The sequence below is a fragment of the Nelumbo nucifera genome, chromosome 1 (genome assembly GCF_055504915.1).
Source record: "Nelumbo nucifera cultivar China Antique chromosome 1, China Antique-T2T, whole genome shotgun sequence".
Classification (NCBI taxonomy): domain Eukaryota; kingdom Viridiplantae; phylum Streptophyta; class Magnoliopsida; order Proteales; family Nelumbonaceae; genus Nelumbo; species Nelumbo nucifera.
The window spans coordinates 159,632,187-159,655,812 of record NC_142649.1 but is presented as its reverse complement, the minus strand read 5'-3'; the positions used below and the strand labels follow the sequence as shown (position 1 = coordinate 159,655,812).

The window sequence follows — 23,626 nt, the reverse complement described above, 5'->3', positions numbered from 1 at the left end:
ACCATACATCATATCTTACCCGTTGGAATGGTTCACGAACATCCACACCAGCCGACGATTTGACCACCGATATCTGCCGTATTTAATCAAAGGCCCCAGCTTCTTGATCGAGAGGTGATCCTAGGTTCTTAATCAACGGATGAGATCTGATATATGAGTTCAAATATTTGTACTTGAACTTGACGATACAAATATATTTTTAAATTTTAATTGTATGATATACACATACAAGAAAAACACCCATTGATGGACCAAATCTTGTCCGTTGTTTTTCGTAGGAAGATTCATCGAAGCGTCTTACCGAAAGCCGCCGAAGCAGTAATGTATTGATATTCGGATGCTTCTGTGTTAAGGAAGCTGTCTTCTGCTCCTTGAAGTTGAACCTTTTCTTGAGTTTATCAGTGTTTCGCAATTTTGCGATTATTATCTGGACTCTCTTCATTCCGTATTCTGAACAATTCCGTTGAGCTTCTGCGTTTTGGGTTCGTAATATTGATCATCTAGAGCATTGTAATTTTCTAGACTTTTTATTGTTGCTTCACTCCTGAAGTAGTACTGAATACCTTCGAGGAGAACGGTTTTCCTTTTCTTTGATTTTTCCGGTTCAGTTTTAGTTCTTGGTGGTCGTGGAATTGAAGAAATGGGGCAACAACAATCCAAAGAAGAACTGCTTTATCAGCAGGTCAATTATGCAAACATAGAAGGAATCAAAGAGCTTCACAGACAAGGTGCAAACCTTGAGGTATTGAAACCTGTTATTCTCTCTTCAGAGAAAAAATACAAAATCAAAAAAATAAAATTCTTGTTCGTTATTGAGTCGAACTTAGTTTTTATAATCATCTTTTTGGTGCATTGGACCTTGATATTGTTAGATCAATGTTTTGTAATTGATGCATATATTTCACTTTCAATTTGGAATGGATGCAAAAGTTTGTCTTCGCCGTAGAAAGGGGCTAAAAATATATAGCTCAAAGATTGCAGATTGAAAAGAAAAAAAAAATCTGCTCTTTTTTTATGTTAAAACAAGTTAAACATTAAACTCTGCTTGTTACATAGTAAAATTTGGAATAAATTTTTGAGACTGAAATATTTGGAGAGAGAACTCTCGCATTTTTGAGAGCAAGGCCTGCAATGAAGAGGGGTTACTGGTGAAGACAACAAGCACACTTATGTTATGGATTTCGATCCGCAAGGAATTCATTGGATTTTGATAAGTATGTTTATAGATCGATATACATAGGTTATATGCCATTACACAAATTTCCCATTGTACACAGTCTTATTATACAAGGGCTCCACACGTTTTTTAAGATTTTGATACATATAAATTAAATATAATTTACCTTGTTCAAAAAATGGTTCAGGCTGAAATATTTGAGCTATATTTTTTATGATGAGAATTTTGTTTTCCTTTTATTTATGTCAAAAGAAATTACAAGGGATGGAAAACAAAGTTTTCGATGCAAAGGGGGCAGAAATAATAGCTAAAAATTTTCAGTCTGAAAAAATTACTTCCATTCTGTGAAGAAACCAGTGCAGCCTTAGTTGCAAACTGCATAATTTTGTCTTCGTAAGTGTAAACTTCTCAGTCCGTGCAAGGAATAAATTGTGTTTCACCGGATTTTTGTTGCAGTGGGTTGATAGAGAGGGAAAGACTCCTCTGATTGTTGCGTGCATGAACCATGAACTGTTTAATGTTGCTAAAACTTTGATTGAACTGGGTGCCAACGTCAATGCTTACCGTCCAGGTAAGAATCTCAGGTTTCTATCTAGAATTAGGGTTTTATTATGTTAATCAAGTTTGTATAGTATAGGTTGAAGGAACAACTTACAGTACTTTCAAGAATTCTCTTATTTATCAAAGGTTAAAACTTATGCTCATTATTTGATGAAATAGTTCAATTGATCCGTGCCATGTTAACTCTACATGCATAGTGAAGCTTAAAAAAGTGTTTGAATGAGGAAAAAATGTTCATATGTCAACATCAACAAGCTCTCACCATAAATTGTCTTTATAACCAAGAACTCAGGAAGAATAATGTAGATATTCTTTTGCCTTATAAGTGATACTTTACTTGTTCAAGTTGGGCTATCAACGGATTCCAAAGATCCAATACCCAACTTGGCATCCAATATGATTATCCAGGGTTTGGATGTTAGTACTTGCATCTGATTAGTAGTTGAATCAGATGCAGATTTAACTCCATTCAATCCAATTAAAATTCAAGTCTTATTAAATACTACTAGTTTATATATGTAATAAAATTATGTAGAAATAGACATTATATACAATTATACAGAGTTTGTAACTAATAAATGTAATATTTTATATTTATATAAATTGATTATACATGTATAAGTTAAAAAATAAATAATTTTTAAAAACTTTTTAATTTTTCTTCATTTTAAGCACAATAAGTCAGACTCAGATTAAATCCAATCTGATTACATCACTATGTTCAAGAGCCGTCAACATTCTGTAATTCTTTAGCTTCTCTTCATTTATGATCCATTCTTGAAAAGGGTGTTTTTTCTTGGATCCATGTTTTATACTTTTACTCAAGGTTTAAAGTATCAATACACTCCGATATGGCACAAGGGGTGTATCAGTACTTTGAACCATGCACCCACCATTGGTCAGGGGGTAGGTTTTAGGCCTGTCTGCCCCCTGAAATAGGTCAAAAGCTCGAAACACCCATATTTGTGTATTGGTGACCCATCGATACATGATTAAATTTTGAACCTTGGTTTTCTTGTTCTAATATTTCTCCTTTAAACATTTACCAACAGTTATTTAGATTTGCATTTCACATTATTAAAGAGCATAAATTAGGCAGAAGGTTTGTAGGTTCATTCTATGTTAGTAAAGGATAGGAGATTTTTCTCATGAGTAGTATTCTTCCTCAGGCTAATTATTACTGTAATGGAAAACTAAAGAAATATATGAACTTCCTTTTTCTAAAGAAAAGTTCCCACTGACTACAAAGAGACTGAAGCTGCGCATCTGATCCATGCATGATTCACTTCCTTCCCCTTTATGTTAATACTCAACTCAACTCAACAAGGCCTTCTCCCTACTATATGGTGATTGGCTACATTAATTCCTGTTCCGCTATGCTGCTCTGTCCAGAGCCGTATCTATTATTAAATTATTGGCCCTCGTATCACTTTTCACTACATCAACCCATCCCCATCTTGGCCTGCCCCTGGCTCTTCGAGACCATTCAACTTGCAGCAAGTTACTTTTTTTCTTACTGGTGCTGTAGACGGTCTTCTCTTCTCTCTCCTTTTGTACCAATGAATACAAAATTAATAGCGAGATTAAGTGCATGGATATTTAATCAATACTATAATTTAGGGTGGATATTGGAAAACTATATGGCATCTTGTTCTAGTGGAATTTCATGTATATGCATCATGCTTTTAGATCAATACAAACACTTTAACTTTTCAGAAAGAAAAAGGACACTTGATCAATCTCGATTTTTATCTATTGCTCTTTTCTCATTTTCTGTTAATTACTTTAGGATGTCATGCGGGGACACCCTTGCATCATGCGGCAAAAAGAGGCATTGAGCAAACTGTGAAGTTACTTATTTCTTATGGAGGTTTGCCTTGTTGACTTCATATTAATGCTATAGTTATGCAATGGAACTTTAACAATTGGTTCCTTTCAGGAAAAAATTATTTAAATGTTTCTGTTGTTTGCCGTGGTGCTCTCATTGAATGAATTATTCCTGAATACTCCAGCAAATCCTTTAATAATGAATGATGATTGTCAAACCCCACTTGAAGTTGCTAGAGCAAAGGGGTATAGCAAGGTTGTTCGTGCCATTGAGGTACACTTTTTTTTTGAAGCTGTCATTTCGTTTGTGTAATCATTCTTGTGTGTATGTTTCTTAAACTAATGTGTATTCCCTTTGGTTTCTCTTTTAGGGTCATTTATGCTTTTTTGCTGGCTACCTGCGGGAACTTTATGGACCAGGATTTCTTGAAGCGTTAGCCCCTCAATGGGTGTCAAGAAAAATGTGAGTATTGTTTCTAATTATTTTACTCTCTCTATATCTGTCTCTGTCTCCCCATCTCCCTCTTTCCCCTCTCCCGCCAAAAAAAGGGACAAAAAAGTATTTATCTTCCATAGTATGTTCTGACAAGTATCTGATGTTTGTTTGCAGTTGGGCTGTGGTTGTGCCCTGTGTCTCCCGCAATCCTGCTAAGCCTCTCAAATTGGAGCTTGCTATATATTGTGGTCTTCAGGTAATTAACAGCAAAATCAACAACCTTTGGAAGAAGTTTAAGATCATGACCTGAATGGTTTATGCTAAGTTCTATGAAGTTTAAGCTCACTTGTAAAAAGAATTCTTTTATTTTTCTTTTTTAATCAATAATCAAAATGTTATTATAGGGTTTAGGTATTAATTAGCTTAGTTTGCAACAATGGTTTATCTGTTTGTGCCTAGTGTGCTCACAGATAAAGTTCCAGATAAGTGATTTATTTGAAACATTTAATTCCAGAATCCACTCCAAATATTGTAGATAAGATGTGGGTTGGAGTGAAATATTTAACTGATGATATCCTTATTTTCCTTTTTTCATGAAGTGTTTATTTCTACAATATTTGGAAATAATACTAATAATAAGTTCTCATAACTCATTTATTACAGATTATTTGGAATAGGTCAGTCAGTTCTTGCTTTGTGGATATAAAAGAGGTTTAAATACTTTTGCACCTATCTCATCTCTGAAATGGTGGCATTCCTTTTTTTTTTTTTGCCAATTCATGTGTAACTTAATTCAAAGCAGTATTATTTGTCTGTGGGATTCCTGAAGATAACTTCACATTTCCAACTGTGCAAGGTTACTTAGCCTTGTTCAATTGCTAACATCTATGCTTAACAAATTTTCTGTAGGTCCTAGGTTGGGTTGAACACATAATCTTGGATCAAAGATTCTGTGTTTGGTTGGGTGATGCCTTGACACTCAGATTTCTTGTAATTTGCTTTATATTTAATGATTTTTCTTCTTTATTTATATCTTCAAAAAAAGCAAAAAAAAAACCACAGTTGCACCAACCTCTTCTTCAACCCTCCATTAACTCTTTCTACCTTGGCACATCTTTTCTCCAATTCTTGAGCTCTGTTCAGACTTTTGTTGGGGTCGTGATTTTTTTTTTTTGAGAAAATATAACTTTTATTAGAAATAAAGAAAGGAGTACATGAGGTGATGTGCATCATAAAAAAACAGAAAAAGCTCTTTAAGAACTACAAAGGTATGGTCTGATCACTATACAAAGTACCCAGGTGAGCACCAACTTTTGCAAGGCCATCTGCTAATACGTTTAAATCCCTAGGAATCCAAAACAGGTTAGAGTTCATGCTAGAAAGGATATCTCAACTCTCAAGAGCCAGCCTGCAAGGATCACCTTCTCCTAGCCATTTGATTGTATTTGCAGAATCACCTTCAATGGTGAATTGGGCGAAGAACATATACGTATCTTCCATATAAAGGTGTAGTTTTAAGTGCATCAGCACATATTGTGTTTGTTCATGCTGCATGCACATATGCGTCTTTTGCTCTATGAACATTTTGACCATGACCATTGTTAAAGCGGATTCTTCAACAAAATAATTTTTTCCTCTACGTTATTCTTTTTCTTTGGCCATTCGTTATATCTATGTGTTTATGTATTGTGATTAATGGGAAAGAGTTTATTAAAGATAAAAAGGGAGAGGAATACAAAGAGAAATGGACAGGAAGTGAGAGAGAACACAGAATGGTCCATACAAGCATCCCATGCCTAAACCTGGAATCCCACCAAAAAAACAGGGAGAAAACACAGTTGATGGTTAACCCCCCCCCCCCGCCCCCTCAAATGAAACAGCAAGTGGCCACCACCTCTGAGAAGCAACAACCAACCCCACCTTCCATTTGACAAACATATCCAATTGGGAGTTATTTAATATTTCTTCCTCTATTTCCTTTTCATTTTCCCTCTTGTGTGTGTTTTAGTCAAAATTCTTCACTGTGGATTAGCTTCAAGTGATATTATATTATGTTCTGGGCAAAGGTTTTCCGTGCTTCAATTAAACTAAAAAGTTTGTTTCCCTAGACAATTCACAAGTTCTCAATGAAAGCTTTTGGCAACTGAACAGGAAGCACAGCCTCGCACAATTGTTCCACTTTGGAAATGCAAAATTGAAGAAGTGAAAATTAACCAACCAGATCCTACAATCATCATTTTTGACAAATCAACTAGTAAGCTCCTTCGCCTGCAGTTCTACCTCTGGATTGTTTTATGTGCTATGATGTATGATTATTTTGAATAACAATTTTATATCTGTATTTTTACGGAGTGCACTACCCCTATATTTTATGTCTCATCTCATGCATTGGTAAGTAAGCTAAGGATTATTTTATTTGTTCTTATTTATTGTTATGTTTTACTTCTTATTTTAATTGCAAGCATACTTCATTGGAGTGTGTCTTGCTTAGAAGTTACTATTTTTCTACTTTGATGCTTGCTGTGTTTATCTAGATGGATGAATACCAAACTATTATAGCAATAACTAAGAAAAATAAAGATGAAAATGATGGAGAAAATATGGTGTCTTGTGTCTGTTAGCAGCCACTATTTCCTAAATATTTGCAGTATAACATATATATAAATGAAAGAGAAGTCTCTACTAAAAGGAGAAATATAGAGTGCTCCCTCTCGATGGACTAAATATATGCTGCAAGTACACATGGTATTATGGTGCACCATAGATCATCATGCTAATACTTTACATGATGAGGAAGTTACTCTTTTGAACATGTCTTGTTACCTGTATATGCTTGACCTTGGAATTGTATTTTCAATGCTCATATGCTGATAATGCTATGCTCTTGAAAATTCCCTGGCATTCCCATTCCATTTACTAGGTGGCCATTGCTTGGTGCAATGGTATATGTTGCAAATATTTCCCAGATTGAGTGTGATAAGGCCCATGACAATCCTGCAGCTCCAGCCCAGCCCCAGGTATCAACAAGAGAAGCAGCTCAAGTGCAAGCCCAGTTGGCCAGCAACAAGGGTACCAGAAGCTACATGCTTCCCCTCACATATGTTTACTCAAGGAGGCCGTGCCAACACTACTTTGTTAGCACAGATGAGTTCAGTTGTAAGAAGTTATAAATAGCTCCCCCCCCACCCCCCCCACTTGAGAGTTCAGTTGAGATTTGAGATTGCCCTCCAACTTTTCTTCTCTTCCCTCCAGAAATGGCGTGGCTAAGATAATGTATCTTGGTTTGGCCCAAAGAACAATTTGACAGATTAGAAATGAGCTGGTTCCCCCTTAGGATGCCGGAGGTACTGTGAAGATTCTCCATGTGGAGAGTCCAATTTGCACTGTAAATGAGGATGTCATCAAAGAACACCAGGAATCTGATGGTACCCAGATCTAATGTCTGCCCAAGTTCATCAAAGAGCTTTTCAATGAGTGGAATGGGAAACCTATCTTTGACTGTGATGTTATTTAGGGCCTTGTCGCCTATAGTCCACACAGAATCTCTAGGTGCCATCCTTCTTTTTTACAAGAAGCACTGGAGATGAGTACGGGCTCTTGATGGGCTGGTTGGAACCCTTGCTAAGCAGCTCTTGCATGATCTTTTCAATCTCAGTTCTTTGATAAGTGGGATACCTATAAGGCCTTACATTGGCTGGTGCAGCCCTTGGACTCTAGGAATATGATGATGATGATGATCATGTGGGCCCGGTTAGGAGGAAGGGTCGTGGGCTCTTGGAACACATCATTATATTCTTGCGAAAGTTGCTGTAACTGGTTGGCCTGTAGTGAATTTTCTGTTACAGTCTCTTCACTGGTTAACTTGTGCTCACCAGCTCATGGACCTAGGTGCATCAATGTACATGTTGACAATATTTGAAGATTGCTTGGGGAGCCTCTTAGGTCTAGGCTGTTGGCTTGAGGCCTTTGATATGGTATTGCCATGGGCCAATTGAAAATTCCATAGTAAGATTGGCCCAATCATGAGTGACTTGGCCAAATTGACATGACCAGTGCATCCCCAAAATGGCATCAGTCCCCGAGAAATTTATAAGGTACTAGTCTACTGTGAATTGGTTCCCTTGTATCTTCAGGCCCATGTCTTCACAAATGCTGTCGCAAGCAATGCGATTGCCATCAACCACATATACAGAGAATGGGGTGGTGGGTTGAATGGTCAGGCCAGTCAATTTGACATCTTAGTAGTAATGAAACTAATGAGCTATCACTGTCAATCAAAATAGTGACCCTCATAGTCTGAGAAGAAGGAAGCCCGATCAGAGCTTGGAATGATATTTCTGGGTTATTCTGTGACATATCCTTCCCCTGGTTTGGTCCGGTCATCAACTTCACTCTAGTTTAGATCTTCACCTCCATCGTCCACTTGCAACAACTATACTTTTTGGGCCTTACGTCGATGGCCTGGAGCAAATTTCTCATCACAATTGTAGTACAGGCCTTTCTCATACTTGGCATGCATTTTTGTCCAAGAGAGTTGTTTGAATGGCATAGAAGCTAGACCAGGTCCTCTTCTGTGGACCAGTTCTAGTTTGATCAGAGGGGTTTTAAGTATAGGTCCTTGTGGTTTGTGCAATTTCTGGAACTGGTTGAGTTGTTCTTCCAGGACCTTGGCCAAACCAGCTGCAGCCAATATTTAGGTGGCTGCAAGGCCTTGATCTCTATTTGCATGCCATCTCTAAGTCCCCAAATGAAGCAACCAGTGAACACATACTCGAGCCAACCATGGACTCTTAAGAGCCAATTTATCAAATTCTTTCCGGTATTCTCTCATTGATCCAGTTTTCTCGAGCCTAGTGAGAGCTTCATCAAAATTTGCAAAACCAAAGGGGAAAATCTAACACATAAAGCCTCAGTGAAGTCTAACCATGTTAATTAAGGGCTGAGATTTTAGCAGCTTTGGAAGGGATTCAAAGGGATAAAGAATTGCACTTAAACAAGCTGCTGCTCATAGAAGGAGACTCTGAGACTGTATTAAACTGGTTAAAAGAAGACAACTCAAGACTCTGGAGCTACAGTAATGGAAAGAGGAAATATAAATGGCTGACCAAGGACATGGAAGTTCGATGCACATGGATAAAGAGAAGTGCTAATTCATTTGCAGATGGATTAGCTAGACAAGGAGTGAATAGGAATTCTATTTTTTGGGCTCAATTGTAATTGTTGTTGTATTTTGGGTAACGGTTGTGGGGAGTTCAGATATTTTAGCTCCCCTTCTATGTATTCATTTTCTTAATCATTTAATGAAATCTCTGTTATTGATAAAAAAAAAGTTGAACCATGTTAATTGGGGGAGGCTCTTTCGATACTATTAAAACCATAAGTTGGCCTCACCATCCAAGTAAATTGAGACAACTGAGACTCCCTATGAAGCAAGAGTCTCTTGAAACTCAAAATATTGTCCAAGTGGAGCTCCAATCCTCCATGAGCCACTGGCACTAGAACCTTCAGACTCATCTTCCTTACAAATGGCTGGGGAGACCTGATCAAACCGAGTCATTACTGCTGAGAGCATCTCCTTGATGTCCTTCAGATCTATAGAGAACTTGTGGTGGTCTACTTCAATCCGATCTACATGCTCATCCACAGAGACAGATCTGGTTGCAGGCATGGTCAGATCGCAGGCTCTGATACCATCTGGTAAGATTGGAGTTCTTATTGATGAATCTGAGGTTCTTCATGGGAGGTCAACCTCTTGTAACAGTTTACACTTAAGGGAGGGAAGGGGGAGAAGAATTGGAGGGAAATCTCAGATCTCAACTGAACTCTCGAGTGGGGAGGGGAGCTATTTATAACTTCTTGCAACTGAATTCACATGTTTGCTAACAAACTAGTGCTGATGCGGCCTCCTTGTGTAATCATATCTGAGAGGAGGCACGTAACTTGTGGCAGATGCTTTAGATGGATTCCTAGAGAGCTAAACAGTGTGGCAGATGTTTTGGCTAAATCAGGGGTGGGAAGAAATTCTTTGTGTACAATGATTCAAGTTTACCCTTCTAAATGTTGGAGAGTTTTTTTTTTTTTTCTGTTTTGGATTGATGTAATCCCCTTGCATCATTTGTATATCCTTCCCACTTTTTTGCTGGCAATGAAAGTAGCCTTTTTCAAAAAAAAGGGTAAACTTGCACCTGAGCTGCTTCTTTTGTGGATACCTGGGGCTGGGCTGGAGACTGTCATGGGCCTTATCAATGTGGTTGAAAAAATTTAGGAATTTAATATTCATTATTAATTTTATTTGCTTTTTCATTACTGAATGCATGAATATCTGGCAAAACAACATTGAACCTCTGTAATTATCTTCTTTGCTAATGGGGATGCATGTTATATGGATTCCATATGATTAACCATTAACTATTTTGTCTTGTTTTTTCCTCTTTTTTTTCTTTAATTGTTTGTTTGTGGCTAAACATTTTATGTCTCACCATTAACCTGTATTTCTCTAAGTCTCACAACAATATTGTTGAAACTTTCTTGAAATTGAATAACTCCCTCTGATATTCTATGTTCATTCTTACATGTCTCTTAGGGCTGTTCATAAAAAGCATCAAAAGACCAAACTGGCCCAACTAGAACCATATAGTTTTTGGGTCGGTTTCGGTTCATCAATATGCATAACCTGATTGGTTGGTTTGGTTTTCGGTTTATAAATTTATAAACTGACAATAACCCAAACCAAACTGATTATGTGTTTGTATATTTAATAGTATGGTATTAATATACATTAGACAAAGTAGACTATTGTCAACAGTCAACAGGTTACATGCATTCCTATTTCGGTGAATGTGTAAAGTTGTATCCATAAATTACTCTCAACTAAAAAAGAATAACATGTCAGATAGAAATAGAAATTCAATTTTCATTCCTATTTCAGTTAAAGACTTAAAAAGTGCAGTTACATAGACTTGCTGTCAATAGGTTACAGACCACCAGGCTGTTAGGCTCATTTTTCAACTCAACAGGCTAGGTTAGTGTTAACAGTCAGTTGGGTTTAAACTGACCAAAATGAGAGAAACTGACTACACATTTTTAAGTCAGTTTTCATGTATAGTCGGTCAATTTCAGTTGGTAGAAATCTCAACCCAAGTGGTTCGGTTCAGTTCAGTTGAGAGAATTGTGTGCAATTGAACCAAACTGACCCGTGTACAGTGATGTCTCTTTAGTATTCTACATTCATACTTACATGGAGTTGTGGACTAGACTTGTTCATGGGCCAGGCTCGGGCGGGCTTTTCCTTTTTATCAACAGAAAATGTGCAGGCCTGAGCCCAAGCCCGGCCCAACCAATGGGCCTAGATCTTGAGCCTGAGCCCAGCCCTTATATAAAGCCCGAAGCCCAACCTGTACACAAAATGTCTTATTTTCAGTGTACTTTTATAAACTAATATTATATTAATTTAGTAATAATTTAATAAATTAATAAACTAATTTATATTTCCTAATAGTATATTAATATTTATTAATAATTTAAGAAACAAATATATATTATATATATTTATTATATAAAACATAAATGCTTTTTTATTATATGTAATAGTATCGGGCCAAGCTTATTTGAGAAAGCCCAAGCCCGAGCCCACGGGCCTGAAGTTTTGTCCAAGCCTGAAAAATAACGGGCCGGGCCGTCGGGCTACCCGGCCCATGAACATGTCTATTGTGGACCAATACATCTGTTCTTAAGTGAACTAATTCTTTTTCTATGGGTTTTACCATGTTTTAATTGTTATCATCTCATAAATGAGTTAGTGACGCCTAAGATGTTTGCGCATTCCTGTAAATCTTAGTTATATACATCTCCCTCTCTCTCTGGTCTTCTATACAATAACATTGAAGACATGAACATTGTCAGAGTAAGCTAAAATTTTTTGGTACATGTTAACAAAATCTAAACATGTGTGTCTCCTATACTCCAAGATGATATTATGCAAAACTTGATCCTCGTATGCATCAATGTGGTGGGGGATGTCTTGGCAAAATGCTTGCAATCAAAAAAAAAAAAGTAAAAGGCAAGTAAAACATGGTAGCATCTTACAGTTGTGTTTACTGGCATAGAACATAATACAATGGTAGTCTACTTTCCTTTAGACAGGGGAATAGTAGAATTCTTGGAAATAAAATGAGTATGGAGGAACTCCTAAGGTGGTGGGAAAATTTGGGCCATGGGTTGCAATCAGCAAAAATTTCAAGACATAGTTGTCAAGGTGACGCCTAGGCGTCATCTAGGTGACTAGGCGCTTTTCAAAGAGTGCCTTGCCCAAACGCCAAGAAAAAATGTATTAGGCGCATGCTTAGGGGACTGAAACACATATATAATATACAATATTTATTAAATAAAAGTAAATATAAAATATATATAATATTTTATTGGTTGGTTTTAGTTTTTATAATAGGACATATTGCATGTTATCATGTTTTTGTTGTGAGGAAAGTAAAAACAAAATAATCTCAAGGGTTTCCCTTTGACAAAAGAATCGAACTGAGGAAGATGAGAGAACAACGGCCCTCCATCGTTCCAATACAGTCCTAAGTCAAGGTGAGTTAATCAATTTCTTCCTTCGTTTTTTTCTCTTTTTCCACTGGTTTAAAACAGTGGTTATGCCCCATTTTTCTCCTCTTCCTTTTTGTTGGACTAAAACCATTCTTCTTTCCTGGTTTGAATCATATTATTGGACTAAAACAGGGGCTCCGCCCCCTTCTTTTGTTCTTAAATTTCTTGCGTGGTTTCAGCTTTTTTTCCCTCATTATTGGTGTCTGAAACAGGGTCTCTGCCTCTTCTTTTATTCTTCATATTCTTCTTTTATTTTAGTTTTTCTTTCACCAGCTTTTCTGGGTCTAGAACAGGGGCTCCACCCCCTTCTTTTGTTCTTAACTTCTAGCATTTTTCAGCTTTTTTTTGTTTTCATCATTGGTGTCTGAAACAGGGGCTCCGCCCCTTCTTTTCTTCATATTTTTTCTTTTATTTTAATATTTTTTCACCAGCTTTTCTGGGTCTAGAACAGGGGCTCCACCCCTTACTTTTCTTCTTCATTTTCTTCTTTTATTTTAGTAATCGTTCTCATCAGGAAAGACTGCAAGAAACACAAGCACAAAAGTAAGTGCAGAATACATTAAAAACAAAAAAACAAAACAAAACTAGTTCAGAAGGGGTAGAAATCCATCGGCTTCTTATTTTTAAATTCCATCGCCTAGGTGAGGGCTAGGTGTCTGCCTGGGTGCCCCATGGTCGCCTAGCCTCGCCTTGGCGCCTTGAAAACTATGTTTCAAGAACTCTTCAGCCTAGGAGTTTCTGGTTGGTCAGAGTCTATTTAGGTCTTGAGGTGTGGGGCATTGTCTGATTTGTATTCTTGCTTTATTGTCCATTGTGCTTGAATGATAGGGCTCACATAATTCACTCTCTGTATGTTATGGGGCTTTGGTTCCCGGTGTGCTGTACAATTCATTCATTTTTTAATAAAATTTTATTTTATCTACATAAGAAAAAACTCCACATTGACTTTGCATCTTTATTTCTTGCACTATTCCTGAATTTTGATTTTATGCACTCACAGAAACACGCTACAAGTTTGTCTCTGCAAATGAGGGTGATAAGCAGCAAATTTTGATGTTTTATAATGCATGCAGGGGATTTTCTGAGGTATGCCATTGGACAAAATTCTTATATGTTTCTTGTAAATCATACATGCAGGTTATCGCTTTTCGAAAAGAAAAAAACCATACATGCAGGTTATGTTATTTTCCTTTAAGCTCTGCACATGAACACCCAAAAATTTGAAGAAAATTGCATATCTTTACAAGGATATGTTGTAAATTGATGGTTAAAAGCTAGTGTTAACTTGAAGAAGTATTCTCTTAATTTACTTATTTTCTTTGTATATTTCCATTGTACAGTGTGTTGGTGTACATGGGTTCTGCTGTTATCTTTTTGATACATATTCAGCATTAATACCAAAAAAAAAAAAAAACTCTCAACTGGAAGTTTGGCCTGGATGTAGGCAAGATATATGTTATAAACCTTGACAATTTAATGGCCAAGCTGAATTGATACAGTCTAAGTTTGTTAACCATGACTCGAGTAGGGTTTTGTTTAGAAGTTTTAAGCTTGATCTACAATTCTACATTTCCACTTGAACTTATACATGGTTACTGTTTAGAAGGCAATGAAGGAGTATTCAAAAATTGGATATATCATTTCCTTAGAAAGGATATGTGATAATTTGAATGGCAAATACTGTCAAGGTAGTGTTTGGGGAAGGGAGAAACCAGGCTGGGGTTTAGTCCTGATTACATATGTTGTGAAGGGGTGGAGAAGAAAAACAGCAGATGAGAAAGATTTGTATTTCATCCCAGCCCCTAACTGGATTTTATTAGATCTAAATAAAAGTATTGGTACAATTACGAGAATGCCCTTAAGGGGGCAGCAGCTTATAAAAAATAAAAGAAAGTGCTAACTGGCCCATGACAGAAGAGGCCCACTAGCATAAAAATAAAAGACATAAATAGGAAATAAACTAAGGCCCATTGGGCCCAATATATCTACAGGTGGTCACTTTGATTATTGATGCAATTTATTTTGAGGATTTTAACCTTAGGTCCTGGTTTTTCCGGTTCTTTGAAGTGCATGTGGCTTTTAGTTCAGTTAAAGCCATTAAAGGTTGCACTTTTTAGGGGAAGTTGGATAATTCAGAATGTGCCTTTAGTAGATGGTTCATTGGCCATTGGTCTGCAACTGATTCAAGGTGAATGAGATGAGAAAAAGTAGGCTAAGATGGTTTGGTCAACATGCATAGAAGATCATCAACAGCACACATAAGAAGTGATCTATTGCAAGTTGAAGGGGCTACAAAAGCTAAGGTGGTTTTAACCTCCCCCATGGGGATAAATTGGGACTTTGGTTTTAGGTGGGGGATTTAAGGGATAATGAATGTGAATGCCTTGGTTTGTTATTAGCCAAACTGGATAAGGTTTTCTTGGACCAAAATTTGGAAGATAATAGAATTTGTTCTCCCTGCTCTAATGGTATCTTCTCATGCCTCCTTTTTCAACCTCCTTATCCACTCTGATTACTTGGGGGTGAACTTCCCAGTGAAAGAGATTTGGTGCAAGCCTATCCCTCCTAAATTGCAAGCTTTGTGTTGGGAAGTGTTCTTTGGAAAGATCAATACCTGTGATAATCTGCAGAAAAGGAGGCCTAAAATGTGCCTCTCTCATGTGTGTATGTTTTGCAAAGCTAGTGGTCAAATCATTCCTCATTTACTATTCTCTTGTCCTTTTGTGCTTTGTGTTTAGGAGTATTTCTTCTCTCTTTGGTAAGTCTGTTCAGTCCCTGCTTCCTGAGGCAGCCAAAGAAGAGACAGAATAATGTGGAGGGCAGTAAGGGTAGCAACAGTATGGACTATTTGGGAGAAAAGAAACCAAAGAATCTTTAGTGATAAGAGCAGTTCCAAGGAGGAATTGGTAGAAGGCATAAGTTAGAGATGCACATTGGGTAAAAGCTTTAGGAATTTTTTGAATATTCTCAGTTAATGACATTGTAAAAACTTGGAGAGAAGTCGTGCAAACAGGGCCAAGGAAAGGTGTGCGTATTATTTGGCATTCACCATCTGATAACAAATAAATCTGAACTTTGATGGCAGATCCATGGCTAATTCAATGAGGGCAGGCATAGGGGGTGTATTCAGGAACCACTTAGAGTTGGTGCTGGTTTTGTACTCTGGGCCAATTGGAACTGATGATTCAGTTAGAGCTGAACTGATGGCACTGCTGCAAGGATTAAGATTAGCAAAACAGCTTGGACTCCAAGAGTTGGAAGTGGAAGGGGATTCAAAACTGGTCATATCTTGTACAAGAAGAAAAACTTCAGTTCCTTGGATTTACAGGCATGCCTACCTTTCAATGGAACTCAACACCACTTTTAATTGGGTTAGAAGAACTGCAAATGGAATGGCTGATGTACTGGCTAAATAGGGGGTCAATAAACAGCAGTTTTTTTGGGCAAAAGTATAGAGCTATGTATCAGGGCTTTAGTTGGAAACTTGGAATGCTCCAACTTGTAACAAAATTAAATTTATTTTAATGCTTGATGAATTTCTCTTCTGATAAAAAGAAAAGTGACATGTATCAAAGTAGTAAGAATTGATATGGAATTAAACAGAATGGAATGGCAAAACACGATTCTTGTAAGTTGTAACTGATCCCATATAGGTGGGATAAGGCTTGGATGATGATGATGATGATGATGATGATTTTTCGTTATTTTTTATTTTCATATTTATATTGTTTCAGGAAATTGTGCCTTGCACTTCAAAAGAGTGCATGCCTGACCTTATGTCCTGCACCTCAGGTGTTAAAAGGCCCTTACACTGTCTTGTGCAGTTGTGCCTTGCACTTTTAAAACACTGAGGTGGCGTTAAACCTCCTTTGTGATGAGGGTAAAGGGAAAGGCCTTTACTCATGCTATCCCACTATCATAGTGAAATGTTGGGGAGTAGCCACTTTGATCATCCAAAGTGAGTTATGTTTTTTTTAATAGTTTTGTTTTTTTTTTTAATTTAAGATAATTTTTTCTAATATGAAAGAGAACTAGAACATCATTTGGAGACGAGATCAAAATAAATAAAAAATATAAGCCCTTGAAGGAAGCTGCCTCAGATTGCCAATCAACGTAATCCAGCAAGTTGCTGTGGTCATTATGAAGTTACTATGCTGCATAGTTTCTATTTATGACAAGATGTCTTGCTGTATGAGCAATAAAAAAAGCAAAGAAAGGAAAAGATGTCTTGCTGTATGGCAAGCTCACCAGTCACACAGCAGTTTGCAGGGCTATACTGTTTTGCTAGAGAAAACATATCCTCTTCACTTTAATTATTATGGACTTCAACTACTTCTTGGATACACTTAGGTCAGAGAGATCATGGTGTAGTTAGGTCATTGGTGTCTAACCCCTTCCCTTGGCCATGTTTGGTCACTTACCTTTCTTTGGTTAGGATTAATTGGCACATGGAGTTAATTTCTTAATCTTGAGGACCTGCCCCCCTTCTAATTTGATGACTGGTGAACTTGTTTGGAGAGGTTCCTCAAGAAAAAAACTGGATAAGGGATCCCACACCTGGAAGCCCACAATTTTAATCTTAATCTTGAGGACCAGCCCACAATTTTACATGGACTAGGCTTAAATTTTCGGTCCTTGGGCTGAGCCTGGGCCCAAAAGTTCGGGCTTTTAAATTTTTTGGGCTGGGCTCAGGCCTAGCCCTTAGGAAGCCCAAACCCGGCCCAAACTGAGCCTGGCCCGATTATATACATGTATATGTGCATATATGAACACATATTTGCATGCATATGTGCATGTGCATTTTTTTTTAATAAACTATACATATATGCATACATACAAATGTATACACATGTATATCAAGCCCAGCCTAGGCCTGAGTCCAACCCGACTTCATCAAATTTTAGTGTGGGCTGTGCTCTGGCTTTAGGCCCAATTAAGGTTGGGCCTGGGTTGAGCTAAAACCTGTCCCAGCCCACCTGGCTTGCACCCCTACCTGGAATTTTCATGTGTTAGGATTTCCACTGCATATGGTTATTTTTGTCCAATTTTTACTGATACAAGGTGCGTAAAATTGGATCCAAAGTTTACTGGATTTGCCAGGGAAGTTAATGGAAGTTAACTGTTGAGATGTTTGAAATAGAGGACAACATGGCTGAAAAAGAACCAAAAAAGAAAAGACAGACTTGGATGGTCCCCTTTGAGGGCTCTGGTAGCAGTACCATTTTTAGTTATGATACTTAGATTAGAATACTGCCATGGACATGGATACCAGAAATTAGGATACAACTCTCCATTTGATATGCCTATCATGTAAGGATGATCATTTGTAGCATGGCCCTGCCCAGGCTGGAAATTTCTAGGCTTGGACCTAGGCTTTGTGTCCAAGCCTGGGCCCGGACCTGGATTGGTCCACAAATATTTATATATTAATTATATGCATGTGCGTCTGGGTAATTTATATTTTAAAGTCATAGGCCAAGAAACCTGGCCAGGGTCCAGGGTGGGCAGGGCCAGACCTGGGTGGTAAACCCAGCCTGGCCTGGTCCATATGATCATCCCTACCGTCTGTGCTTTAATTGCTTTTATGACTCATTTTTTGAAGTTGAATGCCATCTTTCAATACTTGTATCTTGCCAAGTTTATTTGAAATGTGGTATACAGTTTATGTATACTCGAGTTTTTATAGCATGATTTGTTAAGAGACTCTACTTTTGCATCTTTTAAAGTTAATTCTATAAAGCATAGCTTGTCATGTATTAGACATGCAAAGATATTCAGGTGTCATGGGTTATGGATACAATTTGAATTGGTAGATCCATTTGTTTGATCTATATTTGTTGCACTATTTATGTGGGATTTGTAGAAGTATAATCGCTAGACTATCTTCAAGAGTGGTGGTCCTTATTAAGATTGGTTACAATCCAAAGTATGGATTTTTTTCTAGGTTGGAGGCAACAACGTTCCTATGCTAATACTTTCTTCATGCATGGAGTCTTCTGCATCATTTTTATTTATCAGTTCCATATTTTTGTTTCTTTCACAACACACCACCGTAAAGATTCAACATGGCTAGAAATCTCCGTATAGATTGCAGCTTCTGGTTTGCATCTAATCGTCCTTCTGTCAATGGACTTGGTTCCAACGTGCTTGTAAATAGCATTTTTTGTTGACCTTGCAATTGTATAACATTGATTACACTACTCATTTGATGAAAATTGCCTCCGTTCATTGCAAGGTTATATGAGCATCATTTTCTTCTTTTTTTTTACTTGTTTGACATTGCAGGTACATCCCCCATTATCACCTAATACCCATACTCCAGTTGCTCCAGCAACTGCACCACCCTCTACTGCAGAAGATGTAGAATTAGCTATGGCAATCAACGCTTCCATCCAATCAGCTATACAGGAGAGTGCACCAGTTCTTCCTAATACTCACGTGGGCCCTGAAGTAAGCAGCATAAATGGTTGGGGGACCTCTGGGGATAGTTCTATTTCGGTTCCAACTGGAGAACCTGCACCTCCTTTAAAAGCGAATAACAATGAAAGCAACACGAATTCTGTTGATAATTCCAGTCAAAATGGTCTGTCCCCAACAGGAGGACTTGCACCTCCTTCAAAAGCTAGTAGTGGATGGCCGGATGAACCCGTTAATGACGCATCCAATGGTTGTGCTGTTTCAGAAGCTGAGCCAGGTAGCAATCAAGCGCAGCATAACCAAGCAGTGCATGAGTCTTCTCTAGTAGCTCCATCAATTCCATCAGCTCCACCGATTTCAGAGATAGGTACAGATGATGGCCCCATTCACTATCCTTCAATTGATTGCAGCCCAGTTGATCTATCCATACCAACTGCGGATAGTGGACCATCTACAACAAATGAAGTGAAAGAAGATGGTGGCGCCTCTTCCTCGTGTGTAATATGTTTGGATTCTCCAATTGAGGGAGCTTGTATCCCTTGTGGCCACATGGCAGGCTGCATGTCTTGTCTGAATGAGATCAAAGAAAAGAAATGGGGATGCCCTGTGTGCCGTGCTACCATAGAGCAGGTTGTAAGGCTCTATGCTGTCGTGTGACAGTAAGGGAAGTTGATTATGGTTCGTGAAAATTCTGGATTTCTTCTGTTGATTGTGGGGTAAATGAGAATCTGTTTTGTGGCATTTAAACATTTTTTTTTATTTATCAATCACCACATTCATAGTGTCGGGTGTACAGATCATAGCTATACGGCCTATACCACGAATATGTATAAAAACAAGAGAAACTCTACTCTAGTGATCGCAAGTCTTGTTTGGTTGTCAATATTTCTATGTTATCGAGTGTTCCTGGAATGTTTCTGTTTGATTTAGAGTGTATAATCCTTGTATGAAATTGTGTAGCATATCTTCTCTATCAGTGGAATTGAAATGACATGGCCCATTTTCATGCCACTATCTTGTTAGAATTGTGACTCAGGCATTGGATTTTGTTTCTCAATGATCCTTGGATACTTTGTCATTTGGAACGAAGCAATTATTGATCAATGCCCATACCGCTCAATGTGCAGAGCGGGTAGACCAGCATGTTATTTCCTTTAATGCTAGAATATGCAAAGCTACATAAAATAAGCGATGGGAGTGGGGCTTGATCGAAGATGTTTTGATGATGGGAGGACATTTGATTAATCCTCGTGTTCAAGTGCTTGTTGTACTGCATGTATTATTGGACAAATTGTTCTCATTTAGTCTGAAATATCAAACATCCCATCAATCTTATGCAGAAAACCTGCTTAATCAGATTATTTAATAAACCCTTTTTCTGCTTTGTACATATAATTGATTAGGTGGTCGGTATAATTTGTTTAGTTTATTTGTCTAGTTGAGCAAAAAGAAAAAAAAAATCCATTGATGAAATTCCATATTATTTTTGAGGGATGTCATGCATCAAAGTTGCAATTGTAAATTTACAACCGAATCGAATTCTGTACCTGCCCTGTTTTCAAGTCAACAGTGGAGTTCTCATTGATTTATTCAATGAAAGCACTACAACTGATTCACCACATTCATAGTTTCATACTAATGCAACTGTAGACAGTTGTGACCTTTATTCACTATAAATGGCAATTCATAGGGCTTCTTTTGCCCTCAAAAATCAAAATGGCCTTTGCCAAGGCATGGTGTGTTCTCTCAAACTTTACATCTTTGTGTGTGAAGCATGTTTTTCCCTCTATAGTAACAGTCGTCTAAACAAAGATATCCGAAGCAAGGTTCAAAGTATCGATCGGCCAGTATTGGTCCTTTTTTTCTAATTTTTACTTTTTTTTTATTTTGGTTCAGAGGGGCCGGTTTAAGTCCCGGCTACCCTCTGAACCAGGTCCTGACCCGATACAACCCCTGTAGGGGTGTATCGGGAAGGGCTCGATATGATACGTATCGGCCCGTATGTAATGATTTTTTGAACCTTGATCCGAAGTATTCATGTAAAGAGAGCATGGTGGATTCATTTCCAAGTCTATTCAAACCGGTTGAGAAACTCTAGTGAAGTTGATCTCTTTAGCTCTCTACCCGCTACGTTAAGAGTGCTTCAGAATCTAAGGCCCTGTTTGGTGCATCTTTTCATATGGGCCGTCAGCTGTTTAGAAACTCAATAGTCTGTCTTTTCATCTTTTCTCGTTTGGTTGGGAAAAGATCTAGCCATCAAAAGATGTCACCCCAAAAAGACGCATGAAGCCCAATTTGGGCTATTTTCGGGATGTTTCAAATGGAGCTTTCGACTTTTTTTATCATGCCTTTGCATGGAGAAACGTGATTTAACCAAATGATTTTCAGGTTGCTAAGATCTTGATGCAAAAACTCACATTGTCTTTTGACTGTCAGGTCTACCAAAAGATCTTTCAAAAAAGACTTGCCAAATGGTCCCTAAATTAGGATTCCATTTGGATATTCAAGATTTGCGTTTTTTAATCCCTAAACACTTAAAATATTTCTTGTTTTGCATTTTTATTTATCACAATCCAAAGCTCGAAAGAAAAAGCTTATCCAAACATAGATCCAAATGTATCAATTCTTAGCTTTTAAGTTTTGATTGGCCAAATAAACAGTGTGAAAGAAGAATACTTGCCAAGTGGGTGGGAAATGTTCTGTAAAGCTTAATTTTAACTTTCAAGTAAGCTTAGGTTTCAGATTTCCAGAAATGCTTAGATACTGGGTATTTCTAATAAATTTCTCTGATACCCTTTCAGTCATGCCAATCTGAAGTCTAAGGGTCCGTTTGGTTTGCAGTCGGAATCGGAATTGAAATCGGAATCGTCCATTCCCATAATCTGTTTGGTTCAGACAGGAATAAGAATGGAAATTAAAATCAGCAGGAATGGGATTTTATTCCCAAGGGAGAGACAGGAATGACCATTCCCTTAAATGGGGGAATGCCATTTTAACAGAAATAGAAATGGGATTCCCATTCCGTCCAACCAAATAGTTGAAATCGGAATAACCCATTCTGATTCCGACTCCAGACCTCTATTCTTGTGAATCAAACGGGGCCTAAATTCTTCTTATTCCCTAGGATAATAAGGATATACCTCAGCGATTTTATAATGGATATGGCACTGAAAGTAATGGCAAAACAGGAATCATCTAGCTGACCTAGTTGGGACAAAATTTAGATGAACACGATGATGATGATGATTTGATGTGACCCTGTTGGTTCTTCTAGGCTCCCACGAATTCCCCATGTTACTAATGCTCCCTTTGGTTGCATTTAAAATAAAGGAAAATGAAGGATTTTTAAGGATGACAACTTTTTTCATCCCTGATACTCGACTTCCTGAGCCCATCAGGTAGAATTAATAGGGATCTCCCATCGGGGTTGGGGATGGCTGATGGGAAATGAGGTTCCTGATCCTGATTATAAATATATTAAATGTATATTGTTATATATACTATTTATATATATCAAAATATATTTAAAATATTATTTAAATTTTGTAGATTTGGGTCCCAATGAGAAACCCATCTCGGATGGGGATCAAGGTTGGGGACAGGGATCTGTTTCAAAATTGGGTCAGGGACGGGGAATATGACCCCCACCCTGTTTCCATTCCTAATGATTTTCTATGAATTGTTATTTTATGGTGTTTGGTTATTTATAAATATAAAATGGCTGTGGAAAATGAAAATTTTCGAAAAATTGCAAGTATAGGAAAGTTATATCCCTTCTAATTTTATCTGAGTATTTTCTGACCAGAGATTGGTCTTGGACCTCCCTATTCTTATCCCACAACAATGTCTTTTTTAACCATTCAGGTTTGTTTTCCAAGTTAAGTGAAACACTTACAAAATGGGAACTAGATTTGTTTTCCTATTGAATATAAAAATCATTCTTCTCTCTTTATTTTATGTGCAACCAAATACAGCCTACATCAGAAACACAAATAGTATTATCGTGGAAGTGGAGAGGGGTAACTGAGCTCTTGACAAAGAAAGAAAGGGCGAGGCAGCCCAATGCATGAGGTTCCCATCAATGTTGGATCCGGGGAGGGATAAATATACCTAGCCCTACCTTTGCACATATAGAGAGGTTGTCTCCAAGATTTGAATCTTAATCACCAAAGGTCACAATGGAGCAACCCAACCATTGTGTCAAGGCCCATCCTCAATTAATCTCTCAACTGTCATCAAGAAAATTTATACTCAAATTCAGGGAATTGGGGATTTTAGAGGTGTAAAATGGGTCATGTTGTGGGTATGGGTCAAACTGGGTCAGACTGGTTTTTTTTTGTTTTCTTTTATTTTGATATTTTTTATTTCTTTGCTAAGTAAAACTAAAATATTTATCTTTCATTTGGGAACTGTTTGAAAAAATAAAAAATCTAACAAAGATATGAAAAATATACTTAACCAAATAAGAAGTCAAAGAGACAATAACTCAAAGTAAATAACAAATTGGAAGATAAATAAGAATTTTATTTCATTTAAATTTGAATGATACAAAGCATACAGTGGTTGGATGAATAAAATATGAAATATCAAATATATTAAATAAAATT

The 23,626-nt window shown here is 37.4% G+C and overlaps 1 protein-coding gene across 6 annotated transcripts; it reads left to right on the top strand.

The window, feature by feature from the left end:
• Positions 1-236: 236 nt before the first annotated feature.
• LOC104589989 (putative E3 ubiquitin-protein ligase XBAT35) lies at positions 237-20,030 on the top strand. Of its 6 annotated transcripts, XM_088894975.1 has the most exons (11): positions 270-510; positions 609-742; positions 1,634-1,748; positions 3,528-3,608; positions 3,751-3,839; positions 3,937-4,028; positions 4,176-4,257; positions 4,665-4,712; positions 6,153-6,255; positions 13,603-13,688; positions 18,888-20,030. In XM_088894975.1, the coding sequence occupies exons 2-11, from the start codon at positions 641-643 to the stop codon at positions 19,674-19,676; spliced, it is 1,587 nt and encodes a 528-aa protein (XP_088751101.1). In that variant the 5' UTR covers positions 270-510; positions 609-640; the 3' UTR covers positions 19,677-20,030. The 6 variants fall into 6 exon arrangements, with proteins under 6 accessions (XP_088751102.1, XP_088751103.1, XP_088751105.1 ...); XM_088894977.1 differs by lacking the exon at positions 13,603-13,688 and adding an exon at positions 13,740-13,777 and having other exon boundaries at positions 268-742; XM_088894979.1 differs by having other exon boundaries at positions 269-728.
• Positions 20,031-23,626: the final 3,596 nt, after the last annotated feature.